Source organism: Bubalus bubalis, chromosome 23, assembly GCF_019923935.1.
Source record: "Bubalus bubalis isolate 160015118507 breed Murrah chromosome 23, NDDB_SH_1, whole genome shotgun sequence".
Lineage (NCBI taxonomy): Eukaryota > Metazoa > Chordata > Mammalia > Artiodactyla > Bovidae > Bubalus > Bubalus bubalis.
In genome coordinates, this window is record NC_059179.1 from 36,955,057 (window position 1) to 36,982,020 (window position 26,964).

Below are 26,964 nucleotides of genomic sequence, written 5' to 3' on the forward strand. Positions count from 1 at the left end.
CATCATGTCCATTATTTCCAGTGAAATTTTTGGATAATAGGGTTAAAGATCCAAAATTTGGAGTTGGTCTGAAGAACCACAAATAACTATTAAATTTTGCTACATGTTACTTGGCATTTGAACTTGGGAATATCGTTTACTTGGTACTGGCATCATGCTCATTATCGATGTTATCGATGTCATTTTGATCACTTAAGGAAGACTTCCAGGTCCAAAATGAGCCTTCTGTTGGTTGTGGGCATATGTGATCAGTACCCACCTTTGCCACTTTTTCCATCATCTTTAATCAAACGATATGTTATATTTTGTGGACCATGTTTAGACAGAGGTATTGTAGGAGATGGGATTAAATGGGTCTTGATTGACCGTTTATTCCCCCAAAGAGCACTTGTTGAGCACATGCTGTGTGTAAGGCAGTCTGCTAGGTACTAAGTATACACAATGAGCAAAGCGTGGACCCAGCGCCTGGTCCATGGCCATCAAATGATGGAAGACTTCCATAATGATGAGCAGAGATCCCAAAGGGCTTTGAGAAGGGCAATGACCTGACCCACGTATGGGGTTTATGTCAGTCCCTTTGGTACTTGCCTGGAGTGCAAATTCTGATCATTTTCTAATCTAAATCCTGTTTCACCTGGCCCAGAACTTTCCTACTCTGGGACTCTGAAAGGTGGGGCTGTTTTGGAAATTCTCTCACACCCTACAAAGGTTATAGGCTTTGGGGCCTAATTTTCGCCAGCTGGCACCAGGTCTACCGATCTGAGACTTTTACTTAGTAGTCAGTCCACAAGAACTGGTGGAAATCTACCAATGGCATTAAGGGCTTTGGGAAGTCTAAGATACACTCAGAACCTGAATTCACTTCCCATAGATAGGCATCTCTGATAAAAGAAAAAGATAGAGGTCAATAGTTGACAGATGATAAGGCAATGTCTTGCACCCCACTTTCCTTTATAACAAACACAGGGAGAAATTCAACCAGGTCAAGGGATGTTTCGAACTGTGATTCAAACAAATGTAGGTGAGGGTCCAGGCTGTGAAAAAGACTTAGAAAAACAGATTTTTCAGGACAAAAACTTCTTTGAAATTAAAGGCCTCCAAGAACCCAGCTTGAACCAACCTTCTCTTCCCCCAGAACTTACGAGATCATTATCTTATGAGATGACAAGATATCTATACGTAGTGAACTTGAAATTAAAGGAGAAAAAAAAAATAGAGCTGATTGGCTGGAGGAAAGCAGCTATTTGGCTCCATCTGGACATGTGGACATGACAAATGATGGCTAACAACCTTATTCTCTACCTTTTGTGACTTCTAAGGAGTCATACATCTTGAAGACTGGAGAGTTGTCTGGTGGAACTGAACTTACATTTTCAAAAGAGATCCACAGATTCGTATGCCTTGAATCCCTGAATCTGACCAGGATACAAGTTCATTCAACATATTTCAGTTGTTTTTCTCAGTTAAAAGCCCCAACCAGGAATCTTTCCATCTTGTTGTTCAGTCACTAAGTCGTGTCTGACTCTAATCTTATCTGGGTCTCTCACATACTTAGGAGTCAGCTGGCTTTGAGCTGGTCCGAGATGTTGCTGCCATCACATTTAATAACCAAACCAAGTCACGCAACCAACCAGATTCAAATGGTGGAGACACATACTCCACTAATTGAAGGAAGGAGCTGCAAGATCATGTGGCAAAGGGCAGCTTTGGGAAGGGGAAGGAGTAAAGAACTACGACCATTTTCACAACCCATCCATCATCATCTCTAACCTATTTCCTCACTCCAGGGAAGCCTGGGGCTGGGAAAGGAACAAGTCAGGTGTCAGAAAAGTTTTCACAGCAATGGGTCAATCCAGGCTCCAGACTCTGGTCTTCTTTACCTCATGTGATTATCAGAAGTGAGGGTGCCTTTTAGGTTCATTTGCTTTTGTCTTTTGTAGAATACTAAGTGCTCCAATATAGCACACTTCTTCTTAGACAACTAATGCCCATAATTACTGATGGCTTCTTCTTAACACAATGCAACAGTACTGATCAACTTTCCTGATCAGCAAGTCCAATCGCCAGAGTTGCCAATTACTCTTGATGGCTCAGTGGGTAAAAGATCCATCTGCAGTGCAGGAGACACAGGAGATACAGGTTCGATCCCTGGGTCAGGAAGAACCCCTGGAGGAGGAAATGGCAACTCACTCCAATATTCTTGCCTAAAAAAAATCCCATAGACAGAGGAACCTGGTGGGCTAGGACTACAAAGAGTCAGACATCACTGAGCATGCATGCAAAGACAAGGACTTGACGACTCAAAAGGAAGAGATCATCCCTTTATTATTTCAAATTCTGATAAACACAAGCAATACTCTTAAAGAAATCCCCTACCCACGGGCACTGCCCCACCACCCGTGCACTTTGGTACAAAGTGAGTAGATCAGTTGATATAGGATTGTTATTTGATTCTGCAGAACCACATACCTCTTGCAGTGGCTGCCCAGCTCACAAATTCACCTCCATCTTTGGGCATAAAACCAGACCTGCCCAACAGGACCCATATCCTATTACTAATTAATTCAGGGACAGCTCCTGGCCTCACCAGACCAATCATCTGATAGACTAAAAATTCTGGGCTGAGATGTTCAAAGCCAGGGAGACCTTGTAGCAGAATCAGGCTTAAGGCAGAGGGGCTCTGAGGACGATGTGCAGAGGTCTCCAGGGTGGTCCCATTTCTCCGTCTTGGTCCCTGAGTGTCACAGTTCAACAGCTTCATGGATTCTATGAGATGCCCCAATATTCTTCCAACAAACATCTTCTTTTAAAAAAAAAATTAGCTATCCAGAAGTGATTTCTGTTGCCTACAACTCAAAGTCTCACAACTAACATACCTCTAAAATGTTACCTATTTAAATAGTGAATGGTCTCTCCTTCACTCTTGTTTCAGGATTGGGGTGGAAAGAATAGCCAACATACACAAAGATTTCTAGTAGAGTTATCAGAACATAGAAACAGAGTGGTAACCACTACCAAATGTTAAACATACTATCTTTTGTCCCTTAAGTTCCATTTTTTTAAGGAATTTACCCCACAGATACACCATCCATCCAGAAAACAAATGTATAATATTCACAAGGCACTATTTCTAATAGTGCAAGATTGGAAACAACCAAACGTGCATCAGTAGAGAACTAATAGTAAATACCCAAATGTCAGAAGGCTATGCAGCTGGTAAAAAGATTGGACTTTTTATGCACTGATACGGAATGGTTTTCAAACATAGCACAATACTGGATGCTTGGGGCTGGTGCACTGGGATGACCCAGAGGGATGGTATGGGGAGGGAGGAGGGAGGAGGGTTCAAGATGGGGAACACATGTATACCTGTGGCGGATTCATTTTGATATTTGGCAAAACTAATACAATTATGTAAAGTTTAAAAATAAAATTAAATTAAAAAAATCAGTTTGCAAAATAATGTACAGAATGTGTTAATCATTTATATTTTTAAACAAAATACTATATATATATATATATATATATATACTTATAATGCATAGACTACCTTTGGAAGGACACACAAGGATCTGGTGAGGCATAATTTTTTAAACTCTGTATTGTATCAGATGTAGAAGGGCATATATTACCTATCTACAAACATAAAAGAGAAAAAAAAATTTTAGGAAAGAAAAATTAAGCCCTAAATGCCCATAGTTCTACACTGGAGTGTCTGGAGTCCACACGCTCTCACTGCTCAACTGAGTGGCTGTTAGAGATTAAACCTTCCTTTCCTGCCCAGAGGATGTCACATCAGCTCTGATCACCTTAAGGTAGTTTCAGCTGTTGAAGCCCTGACTCAGGGGTGTGCATGGAACCCACAGATGAACTTGGCAGTGAGGTGAGCTGAAAGGGAAGTAGGCAAGGCAAACTAACCTCTTAGCAAACTGAGACAGATCATGCAATGATTATTTCTCCTAAATCTAGTCAGACGTTTGTATTCTTCTTGCTTTTCTGAAGAAAATATCTTTTTTCCCCAGCTTAGAACTGTGCCCTCTCACCATTCCCAGCCATGAAATCCACTCTGAGAATAAGGATAAAATGTCTATGAACTCTATTCATATATGTGCATTCTTCCTTTCATTAATTCATAAATACCTGTGTTGGTCATGGTTCTAGAAGCTGGGAGCACAGCAGTGGCCAAAGCAAAAGAGGCCTGTGTCCTCATGGAATTGCATTCTAGATGGGAAAAGCAAGAATGCAAATAAATAAACAGAAAAACAACAAAGATAATTATAACTTGTGATGAGTGATGAGAAGGAAGCAAATAAGTTGCCAGGGAGCAAGGGTCTGGGTGGGAGGGGAGCAGTGGAGGAGTTTCGAAGGTGGCCAGGTTGGCCTTACTGAAGAGGTGACATTTAAACTAATTGTTGAATGACAAGAAGGATCCAACCCCACAGAGGTCTAAGGGAGGGAGTTTCAGGCCAATGCAAAGGCCCTGAGGTGGGAAAGAACTTGACATGTATGATGGGGGTATGTGGGGTAGGTCAAGTGAATGGTAGGAAGAGAAGAGGTCCAGGGAACAGATAGAGTTATCCAACATCTCCTATATAAAAAAGCCAAGACATAATTTTGCCTACAAAGTTCCAAAAACCAAAGATGTGATTTTTCCAATAGTTGTGTACAGATATGAGAGTTGGACCATAGAGAAGGCTGAGCACAAAAAGAATTGATGCGTTTGAATTGTGCTGGATAAGACTCTTGAGAGTCCCTTGGACTGCAGGGAGATCAAACCAGTCAATCTTCAAGGAAATCAACCCTGAATATTCATTGGAAGGACTGATGCTGAAGGTGAAACTTCAATACTTTGGCTACCTGATGCAAAGAGCCAACTCACTGGAAAAGACCCTGATGCTGGGAAAGATTGGAGGCAAAAGGAGAAGGGGGCAGCAGAGGATGATATGGTTAGATAGCATCAGCGACTCAATGAACATGAATTTGAGCAAACTCCGGGAGATAGGGGAGGACAAAGAAGCCTTGCGTGTTGCAGTCGATGGGGTCACAAAGAGTTGGACATAACTTGGGGACTGAACAACTAAAACAACAATCACCCAATTTACCTATTTTACCCAGGTTTTGTCATAAATCTCATCCCACATTAGTACTGCAACATCAAATAACAGCATTTGTCTTCTCCACAGTCTTCATCAAGAGCTCCAGTACCTTCCTATGTCACATAAACAGATTTCCAAAGCTTGAATACCTCATCAGTCAGGTCAACCAGATGGTTCAAGTCTGGAGTAGGGAGAAATTTATTTTCTATCTCAATTTATTCTATGTAAGTATTTCCCCTATTCTTGGCAGCTGACACTCGACAAATCTTGTTGATAACTTGCTCAAAATAACTGATATTCAACAACTCCATATTTCATTCTGGATAGTTCTGGATTCAAAGCCCATTTTATCACTCATTGTCTGCATGATATTATAAGCATGATATTAAAGGCTGGTGCCTCAGTTTCCACATCTGTTTACCTACCTAATGAGGTTGTTGTGAGACTTAAAGTCTCCGTACATGTACTTTTCAAAGTACATGAAAAGTACTCTGACCACACATACTAAGCCTCAGTAACTGCTGGCTGCTATTCCTTATTAGCCTAAGGGAAGTCCTTTCTGTCCCCTTCACAGGAAGGGGGCCCTCTAGCCTGTACCCCAGTGTCCTGTTTATTCAGGAGCAGTGTGAACTTTGACAGTGAGATATATTCAACTCAGAGGTGGTTAGGACACCAAAGGTTCGGCTGTGTGAACCAGCCAAGCTGCTCACAGACGCTTGGGTAAGTGGGTGATTCGTGATAACTTCACAAGGTAGTCTCATAGAACAGGTGTGCAAACTTCAGAGGGTCCGAGGACACTCAACAGACATTATGTGGTCTGGTGACATGGGCTTTTATGGGCCCCTGAACCCAGCTATTCCAAGTTATAGCAGGATAATATGATTGCTCTTGTTTTAAACCCTTATGTTTTGGGTTGGCTCATCCCATAGCAATAGAACACTAGTTAGTGGGGAATTGTAGTCAGAGGATATTATGGGGCTGTTGACTCTGTCTTCACCGCTCATATGCTCAAGTATTACTAGACTGCCAGAGACAGACAAACAGAAGGTTTCCTTAGACCCTTCCCTTTGCTATCAGCTACTTGCAAGGGCATTTTCATCCATTCTAAGTGAGAATGGGTTCATTCACGGTTAGAGTTTGCTACAGTGTCCTTCTTGGGACTTGTAAAGTACTAGATGATCAAATTTAAAAAATTGGAAAGTGGGGTCCATTTGGCACATAATTACATGCACAGGTACATAGGTGCAAAGTTAGACCTTTCCCCTCCTTTATTTTTTTTTTTTTTAATTTTATTTTATTTTTAAACTTTACATAACTGTATTAGATTTGCCAAATATCAAAATGAATCCGCCACAGGTTTACATGTGTTCCCCATCCTGAACCCTCCTCCCTCCTCCCTCCCCATTCCATCCCTCTGGGTCGTCCCAGTGCACCAGCCCCAAGCATCCAGTATCGTGCATCGAACCTGGACTGGCAACTCGTTTCATACATGATATTTTACATCCCCTCCTTTAATCAAGCATCCTTCATCTTACTAGACTTGTGGGAAGATTTGACCTCTGTTTTTAATCTTGTTTTATGTATTTGTGCAGACTGAAATATTAAGTGCACACAGCATGTTCTATCATCACCTGCTCTTTCTTTGAAGCAGTGTCCCAGTGATAAGGCTCGAGTATAAGAAAATGGCCCAGGCACTTGATCCAGGGAGAAGAAAGATCTGGAACATCCAACAGGGTAAGTCTTCCCAAAGCTGTGAAGTGGGGAGGCAGGGCAAAGAGCCTTGAATTCCTGAGTCTTTGCTCATTACTCTGGTCATGCTTGGTAAAGCTGAGTGTCTGAATTTCTTGTAGATGGTGAGTATTTGGACAATTGCTCTTTTCCTGCTGGGAGCAGCCGAAGGTAAGAAACATCCCACCTGCTTTTTGGGAAGGGCGTAACCTCATCATCTCAGCACTGGCCAGAGAAACCTCAGCCATGGCTGGGCTTCCAGCAGCTCCAGACAGCTCCAAGGTTCCACAGAGAGGCGGACGGGGCTGCCCCAGTGCCTGGAAGAGGAGGCAGTTTGTGGGGGACCCGCCTCAGGGCTTCTATCATCAGCCCACCTTTATGCCCAGGGTGCCCGAGGCCAGACTTTTCCAGATAAAGCATTAAATCCTTGTCTGGGTTAACATATTGACTGACCACTGCCTGTTATCATATTAGTAGTCAAATAAACACATCTGAAGCTCTGGGGATAGAATTTTTTTTTAATTCAAGGGAATTGCTTTACATTGTTGTGTTGGTTTCCACTGTACAACAATGTGAATCAGCTATACGTATACATATATCCCCTCCCTCTTGCCTCTGGGTCATCACAGAGTGCCAAGCTGAGCTCCCCGTGCTGCATAGCTGCTTCCACTTGCTATGTAGTTTACACATGGTAGTGTGCATATCTCAGTGCTACTCTCGAAATTCATCCCCTCTCCTTCCCTCCTGTGCCCACACGTCTGTTCTCCATGTCTGCCTCTCTGTTTCTGCCCTGCAAATAGGTTCACCAGTACCATTTTTCTAGATTCCATGTATATGTGTTAATGTACAATACTAGTTTTGTTTGTTTTTTTTTTTTCTGACTCACAACACTCTATATAACAGGCCCCAAGGAACACAGAACTTTTAAGTTTTGCTGGTGGTTCGAGGCAGAGAGGTCTCTGTGGGATTCAGTGGGACAAGGTCCCTAATCAGAAGATGGGCGTGGGGGCCAGGCAAGGAGACAGAAGATGGAGCTGAGGCAAGACTCTGCCTGGTCTTCAGCCTATCCCCAAGCCGGGGAGTGATCAGCCTAGCCTTGGGAGCTAATCTCTGAGTAGTCATCATTTCTCTCCAGGAAACGAAGTTTGCTATGATTCTATCGGGTGCTTCTCTGACTACGAGCCCTGGGCTGGGGCTGCAATAAGGCCCTTGAAAATTCTCCCCTGGAGCCCGGAGAAGGTTGGCACCCACCTCCTGCTCTACACCAACAAGAACCCAAACAACTTTCAAGTGAGACCTCTGCTATTCTAACGTTGTTGTAAAGGAGTGAGCAGCTGTGTCTACGTGGGGACCAGAAATTCCTTATTCCTGTACCCTCCTCCTCCACCCCATCCTACCAGCTGCTCCCCCAGGCCTAGCCACACCTGGACAGAGTAAGTCACTGGTTAAAAAAAAAAAAAAATTGGCTTGAATGAATGGTTCACTTTTGTCAGAACCTCTAGCTGGTTATGTGATTCTGGTCTGTGGCATTGGAACAGGCAGAAATGGGGCAGAAAGAGACAGGCCAAAGTGGCTGGGCTACAAAAACATGGAACACTTCTGTGTTTGTCACAGATTCTCCTTTCCTCTGATCCATCAACGATTGAGGCGTCCAATTTCCAAATGGCCGAGAAGACCCGGTTCATCATCCATGGCTTCATAGACAAGGGAGATGAGAGCTGGCTGGTGGACATGTGCAAGGTAGGGCCTGGCTCTAAGCCCTGTGGCCTGTGCTCCAGGCATCTGCCCTTCCTTCCCATGAATGCCTCCACCTCCCTTTATGTGATCTCAATTAGTGAACTTGGAAACAGGAAACCCTGACATATTGAGGTTTTACTATGCAATTAAAATGCCTCTTCACAAAAATAAAAAGCCCTTTCCACATTTCTGGACTGCATCAGTAGCCTGAAGCAATGGCATTTGCTCTGTGAGCAATCACTTCCACCCTCTTATTTCTGATTAGATTATGCCTAAGTGTTGTCTGCTTCGTTTCAGTAAGGTTACTTTGTATTTCCATAGATGAGGGATTATGTTCTTTTTGTTCAGTTCTTTCCCACTTCCCTGAGTGAGAGATATGTGCCATGACTGTTTATTTGAGATACGAGAAGCTAAGGCTGACCAGGTGCCCACAAGGGCAGAATGTGTGCATGCTTAGTTGCTCACAGATTCTCATGTCCGACTCTTTGTGACCCTATGGACTGTAGCCGGCCAGGCTCCTCTGTCCATGGATTTCCCAAGCAAGAATACCACGGTGGGTTATTGTTTCCTCCTCCAAGGGATCTTCCCCACTCAGGAACTGAACCCGTCTCTCTTGCTTCATCACCTGGGAAGCCTTTTCACTAAACTGCAGAATAGAAAGTGCCAAAACCCACTGTAATAGAGTGTCTTTAGGTCAGAAGGACAGACAATGGAATAACACACATGTGTACACATGCACACACACACATGTACACATACACACAAGCATACATGTGCAAAGGCACACAAACACACACATAATATACCATCCATGCCTTCTTGTCTTGTGTTCACTGATTTAATGTTTTTCTGACACCTCAGAATTTATCCTAACGGCTTGCCTTCCACACACACATTAATAACTCCAACCTAAAATGTCTATAGGAAAAGTCACAAACCCTGAAAAGTGAAATCATTCTGCATTTGACCTCGGTTTTTACCATGTATTTAACTCTTAGTATCACTTCTGTCCCATCATTAATAAGTATCTTAATGTGTAGACTGTAAGATATAGTTTATACTCTAAATTCTCCAAGTTTGTAAGCGATTCCTCAGGGCTGCTTTAGAAATAAAGGTCCTGAGAAAACAACTGTTGGTATTTGTGTGTGTGATCACACATACTAGTATCATGTATGTGAAAAGATTCTTGATGGATTTTTAATTTATAGCACCATTTTAGACTCAATCTGGTCCTATGTCTTCCCTGGCAGAACTTCTAAGCATATATCAGTTCCTGTGACATCCAGGAAGAAGTTTCCCTTTCAGAATTCTCCAATATATTTTAAATCAGTACAGTTCTATTTTTCAAATATCTGCAGTGTGTCTTTCTTTCTGTGAAATACTATGCTATCCTAACTCTAAAAATAGTGACCCTTCCCTCCCACCTTAGAACTTACTTAGTGCCCTGTAGCCTAGGGTGGAGCAAGCCCAGGCTTTGTCAAGAGGCTAAAAGGACCCCTAGTGGTCAAATCCACAAAGTCAGTTAGACCCTGGCTTCCAGAGAATGAATGCACTTGAGACCTTTTCTTTGCTCAACAGGGCTCTTTAAATGATGCCCTGGTTTTATCCACCTTACTGAATCAACCTTACTGAATCTGGTCAAAGAAAACCAGAGTGGTCAGCTTTTAATTAATCTACAAACTAGAGAGAAAACTAATTTGCCTTTTTCATAACATACCCCCCGAGGGATAATTCCTGTTGGCAACAGGATTCCTAACAAAGTCAAGTTCATCCCAGTGCCCCTGCTAGGAAGGACAGAAAGATGGCCAGTGGTAACTCTCAGGGACTATTTCTGAGCCCTGGTTGGATGTGGATTCATAAGCCCCATGATAACCCCCTGGAGTCTCTCCAACACCAGAACATGTCTGAGGTGGAGGAGGTGAACTGCATCTGCGTGGACTGGAAGAAAGGCTCCCAGACCACTTACACTCAGGCCGCCAACAATGTGCGCGTGGTGGGCGCCCAGGTGGCCCAGATGCTGGCCATGCTCAAGGTGAGTGATGGCCGGGCTGCAGAGGAGGTGACATCATTGGTCTCTGTGCAAAGATGCAACTGAGGGTTCTGTGTTTAAAGAGGAAATATAATTGATAGCTCTCTCAGAGTCTGACTCCTAAAACTCATTTTGAGTCGAGGCGCTGTGGATCTGTAGACCTGTAGTAAACAAGTACATTTGGGTGAACATCTCTGAGACCAGCGGGTGTGAACACTTCGAGCTTTGTGTTGTCTGTTTGTCCATCCAGTATTTAGGAGCACAGTGTCAGGAGCTCTGCCAGGATGTAAAGAGGACAACTGAGGTCCAGGCTCTGGGGGAGTTTACAGTGACAATAGGGTGTGATCAGGGTTCTGATGTGGGGATAGGCAGGGGTAGCTACAAGGCTTTATAGGAGCACATGGGGGTCAGTGAATTTAGTCTGGAGAGGGGGGGCCGTAATTAAGGATGTCTCCCAGAAACAGACATCTAAGTTGAGAGCTGATGGCTAAGCTGTGGATGACAACAGGTAGAGAAGTTGAAAACAGACCTAAATACAACATATTTGAGGAACTGAAAGTTCCACAAAAACTTTGGGTAGAAAAAGAGTCTAGAAAAATAGGTGTTGAGTCAGGAAAGCTCTGAGGCTTTTGTAATGAGTTGGGTTTCATTCTAATGGCAGTGGAAGGTTTTCAGCAGAGGAGTAATGGCTTTAGGTTTGCAAAAACCACAGCAGAGAAATATCCTGACAATATAATCTTCCCTCTCCAGTCGAACTACAGCTACTCACCTTCCCAAGTCCACCTCATTGGCCACAGCCTGGGGACCCATGTGGCAGGAGAGGCAGGGAGAAAAACTCCAGGCCTGGGCAGGATTACAGATAGGACTCGAGGGCCAGGGCCCCAGGTTTTGTCCCCAGTAGCCCCAGGACATGATACAAGACTCCCTAGCTTGGAGCTGGCCCCAAGGAGTCTGTCTCCTTGGCTGTGGCAGAGCTGGCTAGAGTCTGCACAGAACATTTTGGGAAGCTCCTCAGAAGCCTATCTTTGTGGCAGGGGAGGTAGTGGCTTTCTTCCCTCTGCTTCCTCCACTCTGTCCGCATTCCTCCCTTCTAGATCCATGTTTTCTGTTGGTGTGGTTCTCTTAGCAGGACTGGGCACCCAGGAAGATGCAGAGCAAGACTGAGATGAACATGAGCAAACACAATTAAGAAGGATCCATGTCGTCACTCCTTTTCCCCTTCTCTGAAATTAAGGGCAGAAGAGAACACAAAAATTCCACTGCCTTCGTTGGCAGAAGAAATACCGTCACCATCATACCAAAAGCATCCTTTTAACCCAAGCAAAGCTTTTAAATCATAACAACAAATTACATCAATGTAATATAATCATTATGAAGCTAATATAACTATTACAGTAAGCATAGATTAAGTGCCTACTTATCCCAAATACTTTGCAAAGTGCTTTACGTTTTTCTCATTTAATCCTCAGAACTAAAGAAAAAGGCTGAGGGAAGCAAATGACTCGCCCAAGGTCACACATCTAATCAGTGATAGAACTGACCCTCAGTCCCGGTTCTCCTATCTTATGGCTTAAGCAAGTCTCTACCTTTATAAGAACTCTACCATTTATTTTCAAGAGACAGTTATGTTCGTGCCTTTACAGCTTCTCTGATAAAATCTTCAAAGACAACTATTAAATCCAGGAGTCCTGTCAAGAATGAGATATAGTCAGTAGTGTCCAACTCTTTGAGACCCTAAAGAGCCTGGAAGGCTTTGCCACAAGCACCACCATATAGTCAGGGAAAAATAATCCTAAATATTTACTTACACACCCATAATAATGTGCCAGGCACTTTGCTAAATGCTACATATCCTATCTCATTTCATCTTATCATAGCTGAATCATTACCCTTATTTTATAAAATGGGGAAACTGAGGCATATAAAAAGTCAAGTGATTCACCCAAGGTCATGCAACTTGCTCAAGAAATAGCCAAGCAGGGCTTTGGAGCCAGGCATCCTAGTCCTAGGGGGCTTCCCAGATGGTGCTAGTGGTAAAGAACTTGCCTGCCAATACAGGAGACATACGTGGGTCCGATCCCCCCGTCGGGAAGATTCCACTGGAGGAGGGCATGGTAACCCACTCCACTATTCTTGCCTGGAGAATCCCATGGACAGAGGAGCCTGACAGGCTATGGTCCGTAAGGTCGTAAAGAGTTGGACATGACTGAAGCAACTTAGCATATACGCACACATGCATGCATCCTGGTCCCAGAATCTGTGTTTTGAATCAGGATACCTTACTACTTCTCCCCTTTTCCCTTCAAACTTGGGAAGGGAAAGAGAAAGCTGAAGAAGAAAGATATACAAGGAAGTGGGAGAATCTGTTGTAGAAAAAAATAAATCCTTTCCTAAACAAAATCTGAATTTCTTTGTTCACCTGCCCTTCTCTATCCATGCACTAGAACGTAATAAGCATCATGGAGACTTGAGGGCTCCACATTTCATACCCTGGCCATGGCACTGCACAGCTCCAGGGTATCCCTCGAGTTGGGGAGTGCACAACCTAGGCAACTGTACAACCTCCATCTTGCTGGCACCTACAGTCAAACCTATTGTGCGCAGCACTGGCCATCTCTTTTGGATCCTGTAGAAGCAAATTTCGAGGGTGCTCCTGAAGAGGTCTGACTCGGCCCCTCCGACGCTGGCTTTGTTGATGTGATCCACAGGGATTCAGTTCCCCTGATCCCATTCATGGGTGAGCCCTGCAATGTTCTAGCTGTAAGCACTTTGCAATCATGTTTCCAGCAGGAGAGACCTGTGTTAGGAAAAGCTCACTGCTGTTCTAAATATTTCAGGCTTTGGAACGAAACAACAGGTGGGTCACCTTGACTTCTTCCCAAATGGCGGAGAGGAAATGCCTGGATGCAGGAAGAATGCCCTGTCGCAGATCATAGACCTAGATGGCATCTGGGCAGGTAAAGGCTGAGCAGAGTGGGGGAACCACTTCCCTGGGGATCAATGCCATTCCCACAGCAAAGCTTAACAATGAAAACACACTGTTCTTTAAAAACAGATCTCCCCTTCTAGAATATAAATAAGATCTCCCTTTCTAGATCTTATTCTTAAAAATACAGCCATGTTTCATTTGTTATATCTCAGCTCTGCTGGTTGTTATTTCCTTAAAATATTGTTGTGGGTGTCCTGGAGTGAACAAGCAACAAAGGTTTACAAAACCACTTCTTAGAGCTGTTAACTCAAACAGTCAATTGATAACTACCTAATGAAGGAAATATCATAAAAATAACTATCCTGACTTAAACAGAATTTTTCTACCAGTTCTTGTTTATGATATGGTTCAAGCTTATATAACTGGCTTCAACCCCATGGATAAAATGGGAATATTCTCAATCGTGTCCATGGCAAACCCGTTTGCATGAGAGTCACTGCTCTTCTATGTTGGGACAGCAATAAGAAGCAATCACAGGTAATGATGGTCAGAGCAGAGACTTGCTACTCAATGTGGCTGTTCTTTATCAATGGTCAGCAACTGGGATTAAGAGCATCCTTCAGATATAGCTCTCGTATCAGATTAAGTCAGAATGACAATGAATAGGTGAAATTTTCAGCCAGACTCATCATTTGGCCCTGCAAATGATACAATATTTTTATTGAATGTGAGCGTAATGACTTGGCAGGGATGGACACCATCAAAACAAATGTTAGGGCTGAGGACCAAAGTGTTTGTCTTTCATGGCTTTATGAGGCTTTGAGAGAATAGAGTAGCCTAGACTCTCCATCAGTACCAACGAAGCACGTTCAGGCCAGGTCCTGAAGGTGTGCTATGATAGCGACCACTTGGCAAGAGTTTGTAGAGGCCAAGGAAGGTTCTAAGAAGGAGTAAGATATGGTAAGAGTGAAAGGGGTGCTCACATAAAGCCACCTAAAGCTATTCGGCCTTCCTTTTTATTTGCCTATGTCATGAGAATGTCCTTGTCCTGCTTTCATCATGTCTGGGAGGTCATGTCACATCTGATTGTGTCCTCAAGAACCTCCAACCTGGTGCCTGGGACACAGGACAGCACAGAGGTTAGAGGCCTGGGCTCCAGCACCAGAGAGTCTGGGTTTAAATCCCAGCTGCACCGCTCCTAGCTGAAATCTGAAACCTGAGGCTGGAGTCTGTATGACTTTCTGTAATTAAGGATGGGTGTTACCCATCTGTGAAGAAAAGTGAAAGTGTTAATTGCTCAGTCATGTCTGACTCTTTGCGACCCCATGGACTGTAGCCCAGCAGGGTCCTCTAGCCATGGGAAATCCTGTTTGCATGAGAGTCACCACTCTTGTCCATGGAAATCCCATGGACAGGCAAGAATACTGGAGTGGGTTGCCATTCCCTTCTCCAGGGGATATTCCTGATCCCGGGATCGAACCTGGGTCTCCTGCATTGCAGGCAGATTCTTTACTATCTGGGCCACTAGGGAAACACCTGAAGAAAGGTGAGGGTTATAGGGACAATACACGTGAAGAGTTCAAAACATTGCCCGGCAATCAGAAAGCAGGCTTTCTATGTTAACTGTCATTTTGAGTCTGGATTTTGGACTTATCTTAAATTTCTGAATATATAGTCCCATCCCACTTGGAGGGAAAGGCAGAGAAGTTGTCACAGGACCCCGGCCACCTGTGCAGACTTCCTCCTTTACTTCCCCAGGAAACTGGGACTTCATGGCTTGCAATCACTTGAGAAGCTATCATTACTACTCGGAGAGCATCCTCAATCACAATGGATTCACCGCATACCCCTGTGCTTGCTACAGGGACTTTGAGTCTGTAAGATATTATCCCACCTTGAGTCCCACGGTGGTGCTGTTGTCCTGCTGTGTTGGGGTCTGCAGTACTCTTCACCAGTTTCTGCTGCTGCTGCTAAGTCGCTTCAGTCGTGTCTGACTCTGGGCGACCCCTTAGATGGCAGCCCACCAGGCTCCCCTATCCCTGGGATTCTCCAGGCAAGAACACTGGAGTGGGTTGCCATTTCCTTCTCCAATGCATGAAAGTGAAAAGCAACAGTGAAGTCGCTCAGTCGTGTCCAACTCTTGGCAACCCCATGGACTGCAGCCCACCAGGCTCTTCCATCCATGGGATTTTCCAGGCAGGAGTACTGGAGTGGGGTGCCATTGCCTTCTCCGTCACCAGTTTCTGATCATCCCTTATATTTTTTTGGCACTGCATGTCTGAGTTCACATGGAGTGAACCCCTCCATAGAGTGGAGGGGAAAACACCTTTAAGCAGGAGGTAGCTACAATTCTAGAAGAGTCACATGGGAGAGGAAGATTCTGGGAAATCAGAGAGTAGAGCAATCAATTCAGTGATCTAGGAAGGCTTCCTGCTGGAGGCAAAGTTTGAATCTTGCTTGGAAAATCATAGATTTTATTTATTTATTTTTATTTTATTTTATTTTTAAACCTCAAACACTGTATTAGTTTTGCCAAACATCAAAACGAATCCGCCACAGGTATACATGTGCTCCCCATCCTGAACCCTCCTCCCTCCTCCCTCCCCACACCATCCCTATAGATTTTAGAAGGAGGAGAAGGAGTGCAGATTTCTGACTAAAGCAGAACAAAAATAGAATGTGTGAGAGAAGAATATACACACCAGAGAGAAGGAAAGTTGGGTGCCAGGCTGGGGGCTGGGGGTGGGGGGTTGTGTCTTGTGCAGCTGGCAACAAGAGAGACAGAAGAAATGATACACTGGAGCCTGGTGTGACCATCTCTCCCCAGCTCCCCACTCAGTGACATCATGTTGGTAGCTTGAAACTGGCCACAGTCAGTATTTATAGCATGGAAATTGGTAGACATTACAAAGGACTTTTTGTTCCAGTGTTGCCTATTAATCATTCACCAGCATACCGCTTGATGAAAGCCATATTTTATCTAACCTGGGGTCTAGGCATCAATATTTTCTGAACGTGATGTGCCTCAGGCTTGGGTACCACACCCTAGATGAAGGTAGTTTAGAGACCATCTACTCCAATCTCTTTCCAGTTATAAAAGAGGAAACTCAGGCTATAGGAACATTGCCTGTAAGATGGCTGGATCATAGCAAGACAAACATAGCTTACAGCCAGGTCCATCTTTCTCATTAGAACAAGTGCTTCCCCTGTCCAGATGAAGGGTGTCCCACAGATGGGACACTCTGCTGGCAGATTTGCTGGCAAGACACGTGAGGAGCAGCAGAAGTTCTTCCTGAACACAGGAGATTCCAGAAAATTTGCTCATAAGTTGTGTTGTGACTTTTCTGCCCTGGTAAACGTTTGGGTTCTATTTTATGTAAATATGAATACTAATAAATAATAAATAAATACTAATAAATATAAACATAATAACATGAAATATTTGTGGGTACATTTTATCTTAGTAAAAGGACACATCCACTCAACTACCCCATTTAAGACTCACTGAGAATTTAGAAAGAGTCCACTTTACTTCCAGTTTATTTCTATGGCATAAAATGAGCTCATGCAAATAGCATGGCTAAGGGGCTAACAGCGATTTACATGTTTCTGTGGCCATCTTCTTTGAATTTTTGCCACTCCACAGTCTTTTGTTCTCTTCATCATAAAAACTGTCTTATCCACATCTGTTTTCCGATTCATTTAAAATTTATTTGATACCAACTCTTTGCCTGTCCAGCCCACTTAGAAGCCCAGCTCTGATCTCTCCACTTCCAGCTTTCTGTCCCTGTGCCCCTCTTGATCATGGGTGGCGGGGAGGGGTGACTGTTTGGTGGAGGGTGAATAGGGATCAGAAAATGGGTAATTTCTCTCCAAATTCAGCTGAATGAGCTCAGACAAAGGGTAGATATGGACATGTTTCAGCCACTTTGTGCCAACCTGCCCTATGAAATTTCCTTAAGATGTTGCACTGTAAACAAAAAAGAGAGAGAGCCTGTGTATATACAAATACATAAATATAATACAAGTCTTATATAGTACTTTAAGTCAGGTTTATTGAGATATAATTTATGTACAGCAAAAGTCAGCCTTTGTGGTGTATAGCTGGTTCTGTGGGTTTTGATAAATGAATAGTCATGTAGCCATCTCCACAATCAAGATAGGGAATATTTCCACCACTGTATACATATTTATTTAAAAAGACATTGACGAATCAATCCTTCTTCTGATGTGGTGATGCATGAAATACATGCCCATATTTTAAAACAACAAATTAAACATTCAAAAGCCATATATTCATTCCTCAACTAACATTTATTTATGGACCACAGACTGTGCTAGACATAGGGGGTGCAGGGAGGATGTAAACACTCTAGTATGAAATTTATAATGCAGCAGAGAAGATGGAAAGTGAGCAAGCAGTTCCAAGCGCATTGGGCTTGGCACATTGTTGCTGGGATATCAGGGGACAGAGCACACAGCCTTGACCAGAGGAAGGAGCAGAGAAAACACCTCTGCGGACCTGAAGGACACGTGGAAGTTAGGCAAAGGGTGTGTGTGGGGGGGGTGTGTTTACATTCCTATGTGTGCATGCGTGGGAATGTGAATGTGTATATGAGTATGTGGGTGTATGTGTACATGTGTATATGTGTGTGCATGTGTGTGTTTATGGGGTTTTCCAGGTGGTGCTAGTGGTAAAGAACCTGCCTGCCAGTGCAGGAGGTATGAGATGTGGATTCAATCCCTGGGTCAGGAAGAGCCCCTGGAGGAAGGCAAGGCAACCCACTCCAGCATTCTTGCCTGGAGGATCTGTTGGACAGAGGAGCCTGACGGGCTACAGTCCATAGAGTCTCAGAGCCTCGGACACGACTGAAGTGACTTAGCACGCACTCACGTGTGTGCTTAGGTATGTGTGTGAGTGTGTGGTCATAGGTGTGCCAGTTTGTGTGCACATGTGTGTGCTCCTGGGGGCCAAGACAGCTCTTCAGATAAAAATCTTGATGACCTCTGTGCTGGAGACTGCTCAAGCCACAGAGAGGCAAAGGAAAGACAGACCTGGCCCTTGAGACTCTGAGGACGGCACCCCGAGTTGCCTTTTGAATGCGGGGACAAGCCCTCACTCCTTCTCGCCTTCACTCACACCACTGTCCTTCTAGAGGGGAGCTGCGCAACAGAACTCCAGTTTGCGGTGGCGATGCTCTGTGCGGCCCAGCGCAGCAGCCATCAACTATGTGTAGCAATTCAGCACTTTCCACGTGGCTAAGGGAAGGGAGGGTTTTTTTTTTTTTAATTTTATTTAATTTGGATTTAAATTTAAGCAGCAACATGTGACTAGTGGTCCCTTTACTGGGGTGGGGCCATTGCCAGATGCGTGCTTCTCCTTAGGGCCTAGTTTCATTGTAGGTTAACATGTGGAACTTTCTACCTCAATGCCTCCGTGTAAGGAATGGGGAACAGGGATCTGAGATGTGGGTCCACTGTCTTGCGCGTGAATAGACTGAACTCTTTTCTATGCCCCGTGCAGGCTGGAGATATGGCGTTTCTATAACACTGTCTGGAAGAACAGCCACTGGTCAAATCAAAGTTGCTTTGTTTGGAAATAAGGGAAACACTTGTCAATACAATATCTTCAAGTAAATTTCCTTTTTTGACACCATCTCTCACTTGGTGATACACAAGCCTTTCATATGCATGCACTCACATGCTTGGCATATTTTTCTGAATGGCTTTTAAATTATTTACTTTATGTACTGAAGCTAATTTCATATTTCTGCTAACAAGTGTTCTTTTCTTTATTATAAATCCAGGCATTTAATTCTTGCTCTCTCAATAGATAAGATTTTTTAAGATTAAATCTAATGTTATCCCAGATATCATGTTTTCTGACTAGCCTAGTCACATGTGTGTTTTGTGTTAAAATAAGTGGATGACTTGTTATTATACAAATAATTCAACCAGAAAAATATGAAAGAATTACATGGTTTTCTATAACAAAGTTTTGAAGATAAATGAACTTACATTTGAAGAAATAATATTTAAATAGTAGTTTGAGGAACTTCCCTGATAGCCCAGTGGTTAAGACTCCTAGCCTCCAGTGCAGGGGGCACAAGTTCAATCCCCGGTTGGGAAACTAAGATCCCACATGCCATGTGGCATGGCCAAAAATAAAATAAATAGTAGCTTGAGACTGATGGCATTGTAACTGTGTTTTTCATTTTTCTAACCTTTATCTGAGAGTTAATTTGGAAAAATTATCAAGTTAATCTTGAGTAGAGAAAAGTGGAAGGGACTTATATGTTCATTAGAACTTATTGCAGTGAATGGGACTGTTTCTATTTCTCTATTTCAAGTGGGATTATCAAACCAGGCTCCACCCTTTCCAGTGAGTTTGACTCAGATATTGATGTTGGAACAATTGAGAAAGTCAAGTTTCTTTGGAATAACAACGTGGTAAACCCAACCCTCCCCAAAGTGGGTGCAGCCAAGATCACCGCACAGAAGGGAGAGGAGCAGACAGGGTAAGTGTCTTTGCTGGCTTGCTCATGAGGATGTTCGTAGAAAGTTGCGTTTGTCATGGAAACTCGCCCCAGAAGGTCAGCTAACGTTCAGCCAGGGTCCTCAGCACTCTCTCTGGGAAGCACAGATGATACAGCTCCACTTTCAGTGAAAACTGAGGAGGAAAAATAAGAGAAATAAGAAATAATTTCTGAGGGATATAAAGTTATAAATATGGGTTGGAGGATGGCTACATGTTAAAGAGGGGACGATCCATGAAAGCTCAGAGCAATAGAAGAAGAAATCAGTTTTAGCAAAAGATATAAAATTTGAGATGAGACAAGAGAGAGCTGAGGTGTCCATATTTGTAGAATATTCATCCTGACCCATGATGTCCCCAACTGTCCCAGCTGTGGGGGATATGGGGGTAATGACCAAAGCTCGGACCCCAAGTCCAGCCAGGAGGACATCTCTGTGTGGCTTGGCGGAAAGGGGCTCCTGGGATCTTGGTCACTGACTGAGGTTTGGGAGGTCTGGTGGGGTCACTAACCTCAGGTCCCAGAGAATGTCCCTCCCCTGGGCAGAGGGACAGCAGGGTTGGCAGAACTCACAGCCGTCCAGAGGCTGGATGACCTCTGTGAGGTTCTCCTTGTCTCTCTGAAGGGAGGATGGAGAGGCTGGCCCAGGCCGGTGGTCAGCAGAACAAGAAGGTCCTCTCAGAGAGAGCACAGAACCAAGGAGGCGAGTGGGAAGCGCTGGGCAGGCCAGGGGTGCAGCCGAGGCCTCCCCTGCTGGCCCCACCAGAGAACGCTGGGGCTTGAAGGCCAGTTCCCCAGGCCCTGTAAGGAAGTAGAACCATTGCCTGCATCCTGGGACCATGTGGTTAAAATCAGGTCAGAAGAATGTGGTCTCATTGGAATCTTTACAACGCGAGGGCGAGGCGTTCCCAGGAGATGACTTGCTCACAGGTAGATCTGAGAAAGGAAAAAAAATACAAGACCGAACCAGCCAGGGTGATGCACTCTACAGTGTCTTTCTGCACTTTCTAGAAAGGGAACAGAATGTGCTTGAGGCCATGCCTGAGGCCCTGAGTCCATCAGCTGCCACCTCAGCTCTCCAGAGGCCTGTGTGCGGCTTCCCCACCTGCCAACTCCAGAGGGAATCTATCCAAAAAAGCTGGATGGTGGACATCAGATATTTTAAATATAGGAAGATTGAACCTCACCAACTAGTCTGGGGAATGAAAATGCTGAATTCATTAACTTATTCAAATATTTTGCTGTTGGGAAAACAGCCAATAAGTAACATTTTAAAAAATAATAATAATTGGGAGACCAAAGAAAAGTAAGACTTTGGTCCAACCTCCTCTCAGATACCCCTCGGATTATTTTTAGTTAATATGTGGAAGTTATTGTGGTTTCAGGTCCTACCAAGGAATCTGCTGACAGGAATTCCCTCCAGTGACATGGTGTCAAAAGAAAAAAATGTAGCTTTCTCCCCTTTATTTCTCTCTCCCCCCAACACTGGCCTCCTCCCTTCCTTCCTCTCTGACTTAAGTGCCAGGAATGCCAGGAGTACAGGAGGGGGATGCAAAGACAGAGGGGAGGATGCTCTGGAGGGCTTAACAATGTAGCTGTTGGCAAATTAGACTTATAATTCATGCAAAAGGTCAAATGACACAATAAGAACTCCACATGAGGGGCCCAAAAAGAGTGGCTGGGAAGGCAGGCAGAGGGTCCCGGAGGATGAGAGGGGCACGGGGAGGCCAGGCTGCTGAGGGACCGGAAGATGATTAGGTTAGCTCAGATCATGAACTCCTTATTGCCAAATTCAGACTTAAATTGAAGAAAGTAGGGAAAACCACTAGACCATTCAGGTATGACCTAAATCAAATCCCTTATGATTATACAGTGGAAGTGAGAAATAGATTTAAGGGACTAGATCTCATAGACAGAGTGCCTGATGAACTATGGACAGAGATTCGTGACATTGTACAGGAGACAGGGATCAAGACCATCCCCATGGAGAAGAAATGCAAAAAAGCAAAATGGCTGTCTGGGGAGGGCTTACAAATAGCTGTGAAGAGAAGAGAAGCGAAAAGCAAAGGAGAAAAAGAAAGATATAAGCATCTGAATGCAGAGTTCCAAAGAATAGCAAGGAGAGATGAGAAAGCCTTCTTCAGAGATCAATGCAAAGAAATAGAGGAAAACAACAGAATGGGAAAGACTAGAGATCTCTTCAAGAAAATTAGAGATACCAAGGGAACATTTCATGCAAAGATGGGCTCGATAAAGGACAGAAATGGTATGGACCTAACAGAAGCAGAAGATGTTAAGAAGAGGTGGCAAGAATACACAGAAAAACTGTACAAAAAAGATCTTCATGACCAAGATAATCACAATGGTGTGATCACTCACCTAGAGCCAGACATCCTGGAATGTGAAGTCAAGTGGGCCTTGGAAAGCATCACTACGAACAAAGCTAGTAGAGGTGATGGAATTCCAGTTGAGCTATTCCAAATCCTGAAAGATGATGCTGTGAAAGTGCTGCACTCAATATGCCAGCAAATTTGGAAAAGTAGTAGTGGCCACAGGACTGGAAAAGGTCAGATTTCATTCCAATCCCAAAGAAGGGCAATGCCAAAGAATGCTCAAACTACTGCACAATTGCACTCATCTCACACAGTAGTAAAGTAATGCTCAAAATTCTCCAAGCCAGGCTTCAGCAATACATGAACTGTGAACTTCCTGATGTTCAAGCTGGTTTTAGAAAAGACAGAGGAACCAGAGATCAAATTGTCAACATCTGCTGGATCATCGAAAAAGCAAGAAAGTTCCAGAAAAATATCTATTTCTGCTTTATTGACTATGCTAAAGCCTTTGACTGTGTGGATATACAATAAACTGTGGAATATTCTGAAAGAGATGGGAATACCAGACCACCTGACCTACCTCTTGAGAAACCTGTATGCAGGTCAGGAAGCAACAGTTAGAACTGGACATGGAACAACAGACTGGTTCCAAATAGTAAAAGGAGTATGTCAAGGCTGTATATTGTCACCCTGCTTATTTAACTTATATGCAGAGTACATCACGAGAAACGCAGGGCTGGAGGAAGTACAAGCTGGAATCAAGATTGCCGGGAGAATTATCAATAACCTCAGAAATGCAATAACACCACCCTTATGGCAGAAAGTGAAGAGGAACTAAAAAGCCTCTTGATGAAAGTGAAAGAGGAGAGTGAAAAAGTTGGCTTAAAGCTCAACATTCAGAAAACTAAGATCATGGCATCTGGTCCCATCACTTCATGGCAAATAGATGGGGAAACAGTGGAAACAGTGTCAGACTTTATTTTGGGGGGCTCCCAAATCACTGCAGATGGTGATTGCAGCCATGAAATTAAAAGATGCTTACTCCTTGGAAGGAAAGTTATATCTAGATAGCATATTCAAAAGCAGAGACATTACTTTGCCAACAAAGGTCCGTCTAGTCAAGGCTATGGTTTTTCCAGTAGTCATGTATGGATGTGAGAGTTGGACTGTGAAGAAGGCTGAGCGCCAAAGAATTGATGCTTTTGAACTGTGGTGTTGGAGAAGACTCTTGAGAGTCCCTTGGACTGCAAGGAGATCCAACCAGTCCATTCTGAAGGAGATCAGTCCTGGGTGTTCTTTGGAAGGAATGATGCTGAAGCTGAAACTCCAGTACTTTGGCCACCTCATGCGAAGAGCTGACTCACTGGAAAAGACTCTGATGCTGGGAGGGATTGGGGGCAGGAGGAGAAGGGGACGACAGAGGATGAGATGGCTGGATGGCATCACTGACTCAATGGACATGAGTCTGAGTGAACTCTGGGAGTTGGTGATGGACAGGGAGGCCTGGTGTGCTACAATTCATGGGGTCGTAAAGAGTTGGACACGACTGAGCGACTGGACTGAACTGAACCTAAACTAACTTAATCGGAATATGATTAGGTTAGGGTTAGGGCTTCCCGGAAAGACAAATGAAATACATTTGTGAGGAAAGAGGATGAAGCTTCAGAGCTCACAGGTGGTGAGACCTGAGAGAAGCCGTATCTCTTAGAAGAGCTATAACCATCACCACTTACATCTGCATTGTTTTTTAATTAATTATAAAGCTTTTTTACATGGATTGTCATGAGACGTATTATCAACATGGAATTCTCACTAGTCACGGGAGAGAGCTATGCCTCTTCTGCAAATGACACGGGTGGTGAGACTCAAGTAACAGCTCCCTGTCATGTTGGGAAGGCAGGAGGGGGAGCCCCAGCAGAGAGCCAGGCCCCGACTCCAGGCTTGAAAGGCAAGGTCATGGTAACTTTGGAGTTGACCCAACCATAGAAAGTGTGGACCATGATGTCAGCTAGACCTGTATCTGCATCTCGGTTCTTCCACGTATTAACTGAGAGCCTTCTGTGCCTCAGTTTCCTCTCCTGTGATGTAGGACTTGTGACCACACCTCCACATACTTGTGTTGTGAGAAGGAAGTCCACATCGCATGCGCAGTGAACAGCTAGTGCCTTTGCAGCCAGTAGGAGCTCAGTCTACTGTAGCAACTGTGTTTTCTGGAGCTACTGTAAGGTTGAATCAGGTCCTCTGAGTGACTGAGCCAAGAGTGAGTCCATCTGTAAATCCATGTGCCAGGGTTTTGGGGTGTTCGCATGGGTTGTGGAGGAGAGCTGTGAGAGGCCCAGTCCCCGCTCCAAGGAGCTCACAGTCCTGGCTGCCAGAGTGTCCAGAAACCATCTACCCCATCATGTCCTGAGTCCAGCCAGCCATTCCCACTGGAAGCCCCCAGGCAATCAGCCCTCCAGTCACTGTTCAAAGCTACCAGCCTAGGGCAGCCCTTTTGAATTGTAAATCAGTGATTACCTGCACTGAATGAGTCCAGTTGCCAGGTAAGGATGCCTTGGCACTTAGAAAAAGCCTTCCTTTTCTCTCCACAGATACAGTTTCTGCAGCAAAGACACCGTGAGAGAAGACGTCCTGCTCACTCTCATGCCCTGTTAAATGCCAGGCACGGTGCCGCTGCGTGTGACACCAATAAGATCTGTTCATGCATCTATCTGCTCACCTCTGTTGCTGATGTCAGCTGCCCTCTATGGGACATTTGGAAACTGAATATTTTTAAATGTCCTGCACATTTTCTATATATTTGGATTTCCTGTCCTTGACCTCCAGTTACCACACCTTTTCCCCCAACCCAGTTTCCTTGGTCCTTGTGCCCACTGTCTTCTCCTCACCTGAGGGGGTGGCAACAAGCAGCGAAACACCCTCAACAGAGGGTGGGCGTTGAGGGGCCTCAGCAGAGCTTTAGCCCTGCCCCTTCATCTACAAGTGAGGCAAGAGTCCCAGAGCAGGTTTGGGGAGGGTGGCAGGGGGGTGTTCGCTGTTCCAGCACAAAGAGAGGATCACTGTCCTGTTGTTGGGACTGAGGGTCAGGCCTCAGACCCTGGCTGCCTTGAGATCACGGAAGGCCGTGCTAGGACGTGGCCTCTTTGTGGTGGTAAATTGGGTGGTGATGGGCCCACCTGGAAGCTTTGGCTCTTGATGAGGTTAAAGGGGCTCCGGCTTCCAGAGGCTGTGGTGGGAACATTTGCAGGGCATAGACAGTCTCCCAGTCCCCACCCCACCCTGTCCCCTGCGGTCCCTGGACCGAGGCTGCCTCAAAGCCTTCTCTCTGCCTGCAGGGCGGCGCCATCCTAAGCAGGGTCAAGTGCTGAGAAGGGGTCCAGGGAATGTCTTCTGAGGGGAGTATCCAACGCCGACCCTGTAGAGAGGGACTTTTCTGACATGGGAGGGTGGGTATGACTCAGCCAACCAGACCTCACCATGAGTCCTAACCCACAAAGGTGTTCTCTACCTGGTGGAGGGAGGGGTGTTCAAGGTGGTCCAGCCTGTCCCATGATCAACCCCGGGGGGGCTCTGAGGGAAGGTCATCGCCTCCCCAGAGTATCTCCCCTCTTGGTCACCCAACCACCACAGCAGGTTCTAACCCCTGGTGGCACGTCAGGTGTTACTGAGCTTCATACTTGAGGGCAGAGCTTCCCTGAATGGCTTAGTGGTAAAGAATCCACCTGCCAAGGCACGAGACATGAGTTCGACCCCTAGTCTGGGAGGATCCCACATCCACAGAGCAACTAAGCTCGTGCACCGCAACTATTGAGCCTATGCTCTAGAGCCTGGGAGCCACAGCTACTGAGCCCGAGTGCCGCAACTACTGAAGCCCTCACGCCCTAGAGCCCAAGCCCCTCAACAAGAGGAGCCGCCACAACGAGAAGCCCACGGACTGCAGCTAGAAAGTAGCCCCAGGTCGTTGCAGCTAGAGAAAAGCCCACTCAGCAACAAAGACCCAACACAACTAAAAATAAATAAAGAAAAGTATTAAAAAAAAAAAAACCATGAAACTCGAGGGCGAGTGGGCTCCAGAACAGTCCTTACAAGCAGAGAGTATGATGAGGATTTACTGAGCGACCGTAGTAGAGGCTTCATAGTAAAGGGCAGGGGGCGGGGGTGGTGCTCAATAAACAGTGTAATGAGGAGGAGGGAGCACTGAGCAGGAGAGACCCAGCCCTGGCCATGAACCCACACTCTGGACGAGGTGGCAAATTCAGTCAACAGGATACAGACTCTGCAGACACTCCCAATGCCAGCTCTGTGCCAGGCACTGGACTGAGGGGAAGTGGCCTACTGTGAGGCAGTGCTCTCGGCGTGCCAGCACGTAAACAAACACAGCCCTGCTGCCCTCTGCCTGCCAAAAGCAAGGCGCATCCCAGGACAGGACCCAGAAGAGGCAGGAGCAAGACGGGGAAGGCTCCACAGAGCCGGGGGTTCTAGGCCCAGGCTTGCAGGAAGACCGCCTACTGAGACTGCAGGCTGGGAGGCCAGCGAGGAGGAGGAGGTCCCCGCAGACTTCCAGGGGAGCCGTAAGGAG

The 26,964-nt window shown here is 45.0% G+C and overlaps 1 protein-coding gene across 1 annotated transcript; it reads left to right on the plus strand.

Moving 5' to 3' along the window:
* The first annotated feature begins 6,946 nt into the window (after positions 1-6,946).
* LOC102404578 (inactive pancreatic lipase-related protein 1) lies at positions 6,947-25,040 on the plus strand. Its single transcript, XM_044935088.1, is given in 13 exon segments — positions 6,947-6,995; positions 7,960-8,114; positions 8,439-8,564; positions 10,459-10,593; positions 11,341-11,450; positions 13,209-13,327; positions 13,428-13,547; positions 15,278-15,396; positions 16,712-16,744; positions 16,746-16,851; positions 19,044-19,152; positions 19,870-20,037; positions 24,977-25,040. Coding segments are annotated over 13 exon segments (1,413 nt in total).
* The last annotated feature ends 1,924 nt before the right edge of the window (positions 25,041-26,964 follow it).